An 11,646-nucleotide genomic window follows, 5' to 3' on the forward strand; every position below is an offset into this window, starting at 1 on the left:
TAATACTACTTTATCATTAATACAAATATAGTTTTTAAGGCTACAGTTAAATGAGAAATGAAGTGTATACAGAGTGTTTGTAAACAAAGTGTGATTAATGTTTTGTCCCATTAGGTCTCAGAAGTAATCAGCACATGTACAAACTTCTTAAAGGCCGCTGGTAAACCAGCAGATGATGAGATCCATGACTTATGATTAAACTTGCACTTTTTTCCACACAAATTTATTAAGAGAAACAAAGCATTTCAGCGTGTTGGTCACATGACAGAAGGCACAACAGTTAATGCACATTTCACTGCATTGGTTACAGCTGTTAGCACACGAAGAGGATGAATCCTCTCCACTAGAGTGGCAGTGGGCAAAAAGCCAGCAAAAAGACACGACATGACAGATTTATGGCTGAATCCTCGGCATGATGTATGTGATTTGTTTGCTTCCTGTGACTGCAAACAAACTCATTCTTACTTTGCGCATGTACTGGACTCACATTGCAAATTATAGGCAAAGCATAGTTTAGAAAAAAAATAAATATCCCTCTGTTATGGCTAAAAATACAATTTGAAAATATCTTCCCTTGAAGCAAAGTAAAAGTCATTACTGTGGGTTACAGATAAAATCAGTGTAAAGAAGCTTAAAACACACATTTCACATACAAAATAATCAATGTTTACTTTGCTCTTGGACACTGAACATTACATTATCATAATTTGTTTGTCTGATATCCATTTTCACTCTATATAAAAACTAGCTGTGTAGTTAAAGGCACGGAAAACCTTATTTAAACCATTTTAACAGTTTTTCTCAGCCCAGAGACACAAACACAAACATTGCAGTGGTTCAGACATAGTTTCTCATGGTACAGTATAACCTCTCTGAGATAAATCTAATCACACTAGTCACGATGTGTTCTCTGCTGCAGGGTGTTGAATGTTGCCAAAGGGGTCACAGAAATTGAAAAATGACAGTTTAACAGCAGCCTGTCCTTTCAGAATAAGACCAGATATGGACTTTAGTCACAGAGCAGAATTCTTTCTATAAACTGATTCTTCTGTTTCACTTATCACTGATATATTTATCAGTCTACTTCTTCTGTGGTGCACAACCTTAAGCTAGCGGTGATTATGATTATTAGAGATACTGCTAGCTGGCAACTTTCAAACAGCAAAAGAAATGACAGAGAAGCTGCACCAACATGGCTGCCAGAGACAGTTACAGTAGGTCACCTGAGCTTAACTTGCGTGGGTAATCCTGTGTAGCACCATAGAGTAGGAGTTAACATACATAAACTAATTATTCTTTAGAAAATTCATATTTACAAAGGCACATCATAGTGTGTGCGTGTTTGTGTGTGGACAAAAACTGTGTCCGTGTCTATCTCCTGGAGTGGCCGGCGCTGTTCTCGATGCACAGCACGACGTTGGAGCTGGAGCAGCTGCTGGAGCTCTGCTGCAGCAAACTGCCACTCTGCAGCGGCGACGCCATGCCGGTCAGCACCTGTTCGCCCACGCGCCACGTCTCGCAGAAGCTGTCGACGTGCCGCTCGCCTCTGCTAGTCGACCCGTGCCAGACCATCTTCTCTGGCCTGTGAAGAAACAGAAAAGCGTCATTCCGTAGCAAGCCTTAAAGACGTAATGTTAATGTAATGTTACGATTCATGCTGATTTGAGCCTCACCATGTGTTGTCGTGAAGAACGTCCTTGCCATCAAACGAGTAGATTGACACGTTTTCCTTCATTCTGCCGCCGCTGAAGATGTCGTCCCAGCTGTCAAACAGAACCTCGTCCTGGTGAACGCGAGGCACATGAATGAGTCAAATTACACTTTGTTGGGAATGTCAAAGCTTTAAAATGAGTCAACATTTAAGCGAGTATTTGAGGCTGGCTTTAATAGAGACTCAGTTCCACAGACTGTATGAAAAGGATGGAAATAGTCATCGTGCCACACATCTCTGTGTGCACCGACAAGCTGAACCAAGGATTTGCATTCATCACTCCATCAGAACCTTTGCCATTGACTCAATTTTTCTTTTTCTTTCAGCATATTGTTTTTGGACTTTTTCTGGCTTTATTAGACAGACTCAGTGAAGACTAACAGGAAAGCGAAGGTAAAGAGAGACATGGGGCAAAGGGCTGCAGGTTGGACTTGAACCCAGGCCGGCCACTCTTACTCATGTGGCATATGGTCGCCTGCTCATCCAACTTAGCTAAACTGGCACCTGCTGAGACCAGTTTTTGTTTGATATTCATACCTCAGCCTTTTCTGTCTGTTTCCCTTGATTCATTCTCAGTTGTTTTAAGGACACAGTACACAATATCCTAAAATATGCCAGGTTTTCAGCTAATAGCTCTTTGGAAATCACCTTGTCGCAAAAATAATATTTTATGTCTGTCAAACTGTGTTATCTTTGGCATTTTTCATTGATTCAACCAAAGAAATGGGAACAAATGATGTGGTTTGTGACAGGCTGCTAGTAACAAAGTGTCTAACAATACAATGTATAACTCATTCCTTGTGTTAGCTACCTCTTTTATCACTGAATGATGTGCAGGTCAGTGTTAAGTGGATTATATTCCTTTAAAAATGTTCAGGTACAAAGACTAGACTGACAAATGGTTATAAAAAGATATCGGGGATAACTATTTCTGAAGAATGCTTTACAAATTAGAGTGTCCTGTGATGGCACACATTTTAAAAACAGACACGCCCTCCCTCAATTTAAGTCTTTACAAAATCCAAACAGCACAGTAATGCAAATAATTAGCCCGCTGTACAGTTGATATGAAGGGTCAAATGAGTGATTCATAAACTTTATGTGTTTATACTGGGCTGTAAATATGATTACTTCTGCTGTAGGTTTTTGTCCTTTTAAACGTGGAACTTTAGGGCGACTGACTCACTTCTGGGACCAGTCTCAAGTGGCCATTAGAGGAACTGCAGCTTTTTGCCTCAATTTTGCCCTCTTATAATCATAGCCTAACAGAGTGATTACAGCTGAAGCGAGTTTTGATCTGAAAGTTAGCATAGCGGTATCTTTGACTGACTGATGGGCAGCTGTAGTTGCTAGCTTGCTCCTGAGTCAGTGGTGTCTTCTAGAGCATTTTTAATCGACGAATATCTTGGCTTCTTGTGCTCCAGTTTTACTGAATGAATTTCTATATTTTATTCGTCTATTATTTAGCACTAATCTGTACCCTTCCATTTAAATATAGTCCCTCATGGCTCTAAAGGCCAACATGGCTACAACTGTAGGGATAAAGTCACAGCAGGAAGAGAACTGGTGATGTCACTGAGATTATGTCCATCTATTTTATACAGTCTGTGAGAGCAATGCATAAACTTGCACGAGACACTGGTCATGTCAGGTTGGGTGAAAACACTGTTTAACTACCTTCAAGTTGACTACGGATAAATTCTGTCTGTCAGTTTTGCGGACGATGCTGTGGAGATCCTGGAGTCTGGAGGACAGGAAGGCCCGGAAAGTTCCCTTCATCCCGATGGCCTGAGCCTGGGTGAAGCACAGGAAGTCTGCACCGCGGATGCCCCGCATGGAGCCGGTCTGAGGGCTGTTCAGAGCAATCAGGTGGAGCTGTGGGGAAACATGCCAAGAAGTAAAAATGTATTCTTATAATGTGAGTAGCTAGACTTTGAGATGTACCAAGTGGTTTGTCTTACCACTGGCCCAGAAGTGTGATGGTGGACTGGACTCTGGGGTTGGCGTGGGGGTGGTCTTCGTGGAGTGGTGATCGGGTAACGAGAGTCCACAACATAATATCTGTTATCAGGTGAGTTTAACCGGTCTGTATAACTTGGAAACCTGGGATCTGTTAGTTCCGGATACTGTGGTTCTGACTGATACCGCGAATCAGGCTGGTATCTGGGATCGACGTAAGTAGGTTTATAGTCAGGCTCAGCATGTGGTTGGGCCGGACTCTCATGCGGCTGGTTGAAGTGGTTGGTGGAGGTGCCCGCGTGGGAGTGGTGGTCTTGGAAGTAAGGGACAACTGGCGGAGGCTCCACAGCAGCAACCTCATTACCCTAAATATGCAGCATGTGCTTGTTAAAACTGGGCATGTTATATACCTGAATTACCAGATAAAAGATAAATAAAATTATGCTCACATCCTCCCTGGGGAAAGCGATGTACTCCCCAAGCTGAAAAATAAGAAAAAACAGAATGAATATAGATAAAAACTCCACATTTAAAGTATTTTTGCATCTTCCAGCTGATTTATAAAGATGAATGTTTCACCTGGACTTGACGAACTCCATCTCGGACTCGTAGGTAGAGATCTGTTTGGTCTAGTATGTACACCAGAGAGCCCTCAGGTTGTCTTCTAGCTGTAGCTGTCATCGTTTCATAAGACCTCAACACTGTCACCTGCAAACACAGACCACAATGTGGATTACTGTGCAGCCGACACGTGTGTTTTTGTTGTGGTTTTAGAAAATTATTCAAAAGAAAAAAAAATGGATGGACTTCCAAGTTTTATGCTAATCCATCGAGGTATTTAACGATAATTTCCAGCTCTTTAATTTGAACACCCAACATTTTTTTCAAGTTCATGACAGACAACCAGAAAATAAACAACTGACTAAAAGTTTTACTCACACCAGAGGTGACACCAGGCACTCCAGGAGGTCCAGGAGGTCCTGGTGGTCCAGGAATACTGATAGCTGTGGTTCAAGCACAGATTTGTTAAACATAGGCTAAATGCTTGGATAAGCATTATTGTTATCGTTGCAGGCGCCAGACATGGAAAAGAGAACGCCTTCTCAAAAGACATGAATCTGAGCACACAGAGATGAAACGCAATGATGCAGTGAAGTTTTCTTCAGTATAAAGTAATCAAATGATAGTTATCTATGGGTAGACAATGAACAGATAATTCAGCACACTTTAAATGCTACATCATTGCCCAAATTCTTAAAACCAAAAACCAAAAAACTAGTTTAAAAGTGTATATAAGCAGGAGGTTTAGCTTTTACAGGCACTTTAGTATCAGAGGCTTTTGTTGATGACAAACCTGCCAGAATTCCATCTATCACATAAAGTTTTCTTGTATATGTGGGGAAATTTTTAGAAATGATAAGCAGCTCTTCATGCACAAAAACTCAGAGAACACTTTAAAATGCAAGACTGTTAATCCAGGTGTGGTTTAAATTAAAGGAGCAGCAAGTCATTCAAATTTTAATATATAAATCACCTTCTTTTAAGAAGTCTTTCATATTTAAGGGATGTTTTCCAGTTTAACTCACTCTGTGTGCCTCTGTAAGATCCATCCAGTGATGCTCCTGGAGGTCCAGGTGGCCCTGGTGGTCCAGGTGGTCCATCATACCCTCTTCCAGGTGGTCCAGATGGCCCCTGGGGGCCTTGTGGGCCAATAATGGAGTCTCCTTTAGGGCCCTAATAAGACAGGAGGACACAGTCTGATTTACAGCATCTATAAAAACATGAAGTGGCAGTATGTTTTCCAGAGTGTGATCGTACTGGAGGTCCAGGCACTCCCGGGGCTCCGACTCCGCTTCCTCCATACCGGGGGTCATAATATCCTCCGCCTGGCTCTCCTTTCTCTCCTTTCACGCCACTTTCACCTTTCAGCTCATTCTGGGTAGACACATTAAAAATCAGAGAGAAAGCCAGCAGTACAATCAAAACTCAAACCGATTTGAACAACTTAATCTTAAAATATGAAGACATAAAATCTAAAGTGTGCAAAGGATTACCTTTAAACTGTAAATGTCAATGTTTGATCCAAAACCTGGAACAAACAAAAATGTCTTGCCTTAAATTTGTCCACACACTGAAAACTTTAAACATTTACACATCTGTCAGGGACGTTACCTGGTGGTCCCTGATCTCCTTTCTCTCCTTTAACTGTAAAAAAACAACAAGTTAAACAACCGCAAGAACATAGCATTTCCTCAAATCCTGACTTTATTTACTGTAACTGCAATGACCCGTTATTAGAGTCAGGCCAAACAGAGGCCAAACAACTGCTGCTTCTGAACCTTTTAGTTACTGCTAAACTCCACCAGTGGGACGGTGTAATTCACACAGCTCTCCACCTAAACCCTTTTTAAGTCTAAAATCACTGTGGGGAGAAATCCTTTTGAGATTTCTGGAGGTTTTTTAACCGCTGGACCGAGATCAGACAGCTGTTGTATATCTTCCAGCCTTTCTGTTAAGCCAAGCTAACCATGACGCTTCACATTCACCATACAGATATTAAGGTATTATATTGTATTTCTTAAAATGTTGCACTACTCCTTTAAAATGTTTCTCATAACGTTGGCATCTAACATTGAATTTGAAGTGAACTCACCAGCGTAATACCTGGAGTAATCATATCCCTGAAATTAAAAGGAAAGAATTAGGGAACTTTAACTCATTTTGACCGATATATGCACCACAACAGGAAAATATCATGTCTGGACTCACTCCGAGTCTGTCAATAGGAACAGGAGGTCCGGGAAGCCCAGGGGGCCCTGGTGGGCCTGGTGGTCCCTGAGACACAAAAAATAATATTGATTACTGTTTCTGTAAAAGATGACAAATGGATTGAAATCAGGATCTGATAAAAAGGCAAAGTCAAATCTTCAGCACTCACAGGGTATCCATATCCAGATCCACTGCCCGCATCTCCCTTCTCTCCTTTGGCACCGTTTAGTCCTGGTCGACCCTAAAACAAGACAAAGGATGCAGAATGTCACAGTTACATTCTGACATAATGAACTTCTAAAAAAATAATTAATTATTAATAATGTCTTCCCTCTCAACCCTGCAAATCAAAGCTCCCTAAGATTGGACTCTCTTTTCACAGTTGCTGTCACATAAATCTAATATGAAGAATCAACTGATTGAAGGAGTGAAGGCTTATCATGAAATCTTTGTAAAGATGCCAAACTTACCGATCGGCCAGGAAAACCAATCTCCCCCTTTTGGCCTTGAGGACCTTGTGGACCCTGGAGAAAAATGTACATTGAAGCTCGTTATACTAATCTGATTTTGCTAACTTGTTAAACAAGTCTAAAGTTGTGAGCTTTTAAAATTTAGACAACATACTGGAAATCCCATTGGGCCAGGACTTCCTCTCTCACCCTGCAAATTAAGACACAAGCACACTGTAAAAATCACACACAGTGATATTTTGATTTGAACATATTAGGAATGATCACCTGAACTAGAACTATCCATGCCAACACTGATATCGGTATCGGATCGACACTAAGGCAGCTGGATAAATACTTTGTTTCTATCATCAAAGTCCATAATGACAGATTTTTTTTAACTTGATTTTACCGGCTGTCCAGTCAAACCTCCCAGGAATAGAGGTCTCCCATCAGGCCCCGTGATGACACCAGGCTCTCCTTTTTCTCCCTGAACAAAAAGCAAGAACTTACAAAAATACTACTGGAAACAGTATTTAAGTCACAAGGCTTTTAAAAAATATTGCTGATATTAAAATATTGAACTCCATTCGTTTCCTGTTACTTTAACACAAATTGCGTTAAATAATTTGGAAAGTAAAAAATGTGACACACACTGAGAGGAATGTAAATAAAAATCATGTTAAATCATGTTAATATGAAAATGTATTAAATTAAAAAAACAATGTTGCACAAAATATAATGAATATACATATAATGTCTTAAAATGTGAAATGAACAAACAAAGATATGCACCTACCTTAGGTGCATATCCTGGTGGCCCTGGGTTCCCTTTTTCCCCTTTTGGTCCCATTGGGCCCTAAATCAATACACACAATATAATCACTTATTTGCATTATTTTGAATCAGTTGGATTCCTACAGGCTCAAATGTTTGATGATCATGGTGATACGTACTGGGAATCCTGCCCTGCCTGGAATACCTGGTCCAACCTGAAAAAGAAACGCAGTTTGAAAATGCAAAAATATTCTCTCAACTTTATGTTTTGTGGCGACGCTTTTGATAAGATTGTTAGGGGACTGAGGGGCGCATCCACCTACCTGCCCTGCTTCGTTCCAATAAAGGTCGTTATACTAGCAAGACAAAGTTAGGTCAGTTAGTATGAATGTGAATGAGCAAACAAGCATGCTGTGGCTATTAGTGAAGATGAGTAACATCAGGAGAAAAATCGATTTAGACAGGCTGTGCTGTGTGGGTTAGTGTTATTTCACATATTAATCCAGAATCATTCAACCTCTGTACATTTACAAGTTGAATGAAGACTCACATCTCCTCCTGGCTGGTAGGTGAGCTGTCCTGGAGGTCCAGGAGGGCCTGGAGGTCCAGGTGGTCCACCATCTCTTCCTGGCAAACCCTGTTACAAATTGGTGCATTATCAGGCAGAAATGGGTGAGTATGTAATATGTTCAGAGCGTAGTTTAATCGAGTCCCTGTCTGATTGAATATTGCATTATTGAATATTGAACATGCATATGAAACCTTTGACTGGTACTGAATAAAGGCATCATCTGCATATAACTCCGATGGTCAGCGATCATAATATTGAGACATACAGAAATAAAAGGACCTAATGTAGAAACCTTCAGACAAAGTTTTGTTGGTAACTATAATTGCTGTCATCGGCATATAACTAAACTCCACAATAGGAAAGTTTGCATGAATTCAATAAAACTAATGAAAACATAGGTAGGCCCTAACAGAACTTTGAGGCACAACTTTCTGACTGACTTGCGATCTTGCACGTGTTGCTTCTGTTCTAAAGGTTATTTGGGAGCTGCATATGCTGATGAAGCTGATATGAAAAGAGCTTCCTAACAACAACTTTAACTCTGCATTCAACTCACCCTCTCTCCTTTCTCGCCGCTGTCTCCCTTTGGACCCTAAAAAATAATCAGAATACTGTATTAGAAGACCATATCATAATATAATATATGATATGGTATGATATTATATAATATATAATACTTTAAGTGTACAGTAACACTAATGTTAGCCATACTTTTTCTCCAGTTGAACCATCCAGGCCAGGGATCCCAGGAGGTCCTCGTGGTCCTTCTGCTCCTTTGCTACCAAGTGTTCCTGGTAAACCTGGATTTCCCTAAAAAAAAACATTAAAACATATTCTTTACAGGAGTGGTGAATTCATAAAAGTATGACATAAATTCGCTGAATTAAAATGGAATGCTGCTACTAATATTGTTAATAAGACAAACTTTGGAAGACTTTTTTCATTTATGTTAATGTACATATAAAACATAGGTATGGCTTCTCACTTAATATCCAGGATTTTGGGGGGTTAAAAAAACTGTGCTTATGAATTGTGAAACAATATGGGACTCATGTAGATGTAATGACTAAGTATCCTTGGGCAAGATACTGAACCCTAAGTTGTTCTGTGATGTGTTCATCAGAGTGTGAATGTGGGCTAAAAAAAGTGCTTCGATGAAAGTGCGTGAATGATGGTTTACAAATATGAAAATTTAAAAAAAAAAAGGATATAAAGGATTATAATAAATATTTTTAAAACATACACATTTTAATAATCACTTTGTGTGTGACGATGTTGCACTGAGACTGATCCACACATTAAGGAGGAAATACTGCATATACAGACAAATACAGACATTTATGCTACTCTATAGTAAGAGTCTATAAAAAATATTGTAAGCATTTTTTTAGATCTTTATTTTTCTATGTGTAATTTATTGATATTAAAACTTGGCTAAATACTAATGTAATCTTTGTTGTCAGGTCTAATAAGACAACTCTTAGATTTTTTTTAACTAACCCAGAGCTTATTAGACTGAAAAGCCAACTGAATATGTGATTAACAGATACACAACAGAGCAAATAATTGAACAAATCATTTGAAAACACACAAATAACTGATATCAGTAATAAACAGAAAACCAAAGTGGCCCTAAAGTCAAACCTTGAGGCACACCTTTTTATATTTGATTCACACCCTTATACTTTGATGTGAGATTTATACTTTATGTGACTTAAGTAGCCACACTCATGCCAAAAAAAGAGGATAGCTCGGATGCTAAACAAAAGCAAAATTACTGTGGAGAAAGTTGGATTTAATCCTGATTCGAATTGATGTTAATAGGGGCAGGGATGGCTCCAGGTCAGGAGTTTGAATCCACTGAAGGGCTACCCTGAGGTACCCCTGAGCATGATACCGTTCCTACAAACTGTTCCCCAGGCGCCCAATGGCTGCCCACTGCCTCACTGGGTGAATGGGTTAAATGCAAAGACGAATTTTCCCCATGGGGATCAATAAAGTTTAAGAAGAAAAAATATACTACAGTGGCTTGCACTGCTGTTGAACAGTGCTCCGTGGGATGTTCAAGGCTTGGGAAATCTGTGGGAAAGCCTGCTATAAATTTCTCAATAACTTTATCCCTGACTTGTCTGGTATCTAAATCCAATCGAGAATCTGTGGCAAGATCTGAAAACTGCTGTTCACAAACGCTGTCCATCTAATCTGACTGAGCTGGAGCTGTTTTGCAAAGAAGAATGGGCAAAGATTTCAGTCTCTAGATGTGCAAAGCTGGTAGAGACGTTCCCTAAAAGACTGGCAGCTGTAATTGCAGCAAAAGGTGGTTCTACAAAGTATTGACTCAGGGGCTGAATAATTACACACACCCCACTTTGCAGTTATTTATTTGTAAAAAATGTTTGGAATCATGTATGATTTTCATTCCACTTCTCACGTGTTCACCACTTGGTCTTTCACGTAGAATTCCAATAAAATTGATTCATGTTTGTGGCTGTAATGTGACAAAATGAGGGAAAGTTCAAGGGGCTGAATACTTTTGCAAGCCACTGTATGTACTACGTTTTAATTTACGGTATCATGGACATAAAGAGATAACTTATTCAAGCCATACAGTTTCTCTGGCATACTTACAGGATGACCTGCAATACCAGGTGGGCCCTGGAAAAATATGACACAGGACAGTATGAGATATACAAATATTTACAGCACTGTGAGCAAAGGAACAACAATCTCCCATATTTGTAACTCGTTACCTGGGGTCCAGGTTCGCCTCTGAGTCCAGGCAAACCACTGAGTACCTCATATCCATCTTGATCACCCTGTATGGAGAGAATTTGAAGTCAAAACAACTGATCACTGCTAGCTTCTCATCCACTCAGACTGTTTGGACTGGTTGACATTTCAGAGTAGATATCAATGGTTGCTACCGGCATCCTCAAACTAACAACTTTTTTTAGCTTGGTACTTGCTCTCATCTGTCCACAAAAAACAAAAGAAAACAAAAAAAATGAGGAAAGAAATCTACTCACATAGCCAATGCGATATGGTGGCCCAGGTGGTCCGGGGGGCCCTGGTGGTCCCACTGGTCCCATTGGACCTGGAAGCCCTGCCAGGCCAGTCTGTCCTGATGTCCCCACCTGTCCTGGTTCACCCTGAGAGCCCTTAGGTGGCAGAGGTTAGTTGTAATGTCAGATTGTGTTCAACACTGTATAAAGAGGAGAAGAAAAGTAGGACAGAAAGAGCAAACGGTGGCATGACACAGGCACGTGCAGAGCTGGAGGTTAAGTGGAGATGCGGATGAAGGTTACAGTTAAGGTTTGGGGACCTACTATGCTCATTAATGTGCCTGTATTTATTTTTGGTGATTGTATAATTCAACAATGGACAAACATGCCTCTTTATCATCGCCCTAA

General features: G+C 40.2%; 1 protein-coding gene across 5 annotated transcripts in view; it reads right to left on the reverse strand.

Moving 5' to 3' along the window:
- Nucleotides 1-205: 205 nt before the first annotated feature.
- LOC146491699 (uncharacterized) overlaps nucleotides 206-11,646 on the reverse strand; it is a 55,878-nt gene continuing 44,437 nt past the window's right edge. For 4 of the 5 annotated variants that reach the window (XM_085151540.1, XM_085151536.1, XM_085151539.1 and 1 more), the window contains 26 exons: nucleotides 11,263-11,394; nucleotides 10,987-11,052; nucleotides 10,865-10,891; nucleotides 8,948-9,046; nucleotides 8,793-8,828; nucleotides 8,216-8,302; nucleotides 7,989-8,021; nucleotides 7,845-7,880; nucleotides 7,688-7,747; nucleotides 7,301-7,378; nucleotides 7,064-7,099; nucleotides 6,910-6,963; nucleotides 6,609-6,680; nucleotides 6,440-6,505; nucleotides 6,324-6,351; nucleotides 5,843-5,875; nucleotides 5,725-5,759; nucleotides 5,489-5,605; nucleotides 5,257-5,404; nucleotides 4,610-4,674; nucleotides 4,250-4,378; nucleotides 4,120-4,152; nucleotides 3,673-4,035; nucleotides 3,389-3,586; nucleotides 1,674-1,783; nucleotides 206-1,582 (listed from right to left, as the gene is read on the reverse strand). In XM_085151540.1, coding sequence (XP_085007666.1) covers nucleotides 1,372-1,582; nucleotides 1,674-1,783; nucleotides 3,389-3,586; nucleotides 3,673-4,035; nucleotides 4,120-4,152; nucleotides 4,250-4,378; nucleotides 4,610-4,674; nucleotides 5,257-5,404; nucleotides 5,489-5,605; nucleotides 5,725-5,759; nucleotides 5,843-5,875; nucleotides 6,324-6,351; nucleotides 6,440-6,505; nucleotides 6,609-6,680; nucleotides 6,910-6,963; nucleotides 7,064-7,099; nucleotides 7,301-7,378; nucleotides 7,688-7,747; nucleotides 7,845-7,880; nucleotides 7,989-8,021; nucleotides 8,216-8,302; nucleotides 8,793-8,828; nucleotides 8,948-9,046; nucleotides 10,865-10,891; nucleotides 10,987-11,052; nucleotides 11,263-11,394 — 2,352 coding nt within the window. In that variant the 3' untranslated portion in view covers nucleotides 206-1,371. The remainder of the gene's footprint in view (nucleotides 1,583-1,673; nucleotides 1,784-3,388; nucleotides 3,587-3,672; nucleotides 4,036-4,119; nucleotides 4,153-4,249; nucleotides 4,379-4,609; nucleotides 4,675-5,256; nucleotides 5,405-5,488; nucleotides 5,606-5,724; nucleotides 5,760-5,842; nucleotides 5,876-6,323; nucleotides 6,352-6,439; nucleotides 6,506-6,608; nucleotides 6,681-6,909; nucleotides 6,964-7,063; nucleotides 7,100-7,300; nucleotides 7,379-7,687; nucleotides 7,748-7,844; nucleotides 7,881-7,988; nucleotides 8,022-8,215; nucleotides 8,303-8,792; nucleotides 8,829-8,947; nucleotides 9,047-10,864; nucleotides 10,892-10,986; nucleotides 11,053-11,262; nucleotides 11,395-11,646) is intronic. The other variant, XM_085151537.1, reaches the window with a different exon arrangement.

This window comes from Neolamprologus multifasciatus, chromosome 23 (assembly GCF_963576455.1).
Source record: "Neolamprologus multifasciatus chromosome 23, fNeoMul1.2, whole genome shotgun sequence".
Classification (NCBI taxonomy): Eukaryota; Metazoa; Chordata; class Actinopteri; order Cichliformes; family Cichlidae; genus Neolamprologus; species Neolamprologus multifasciatus.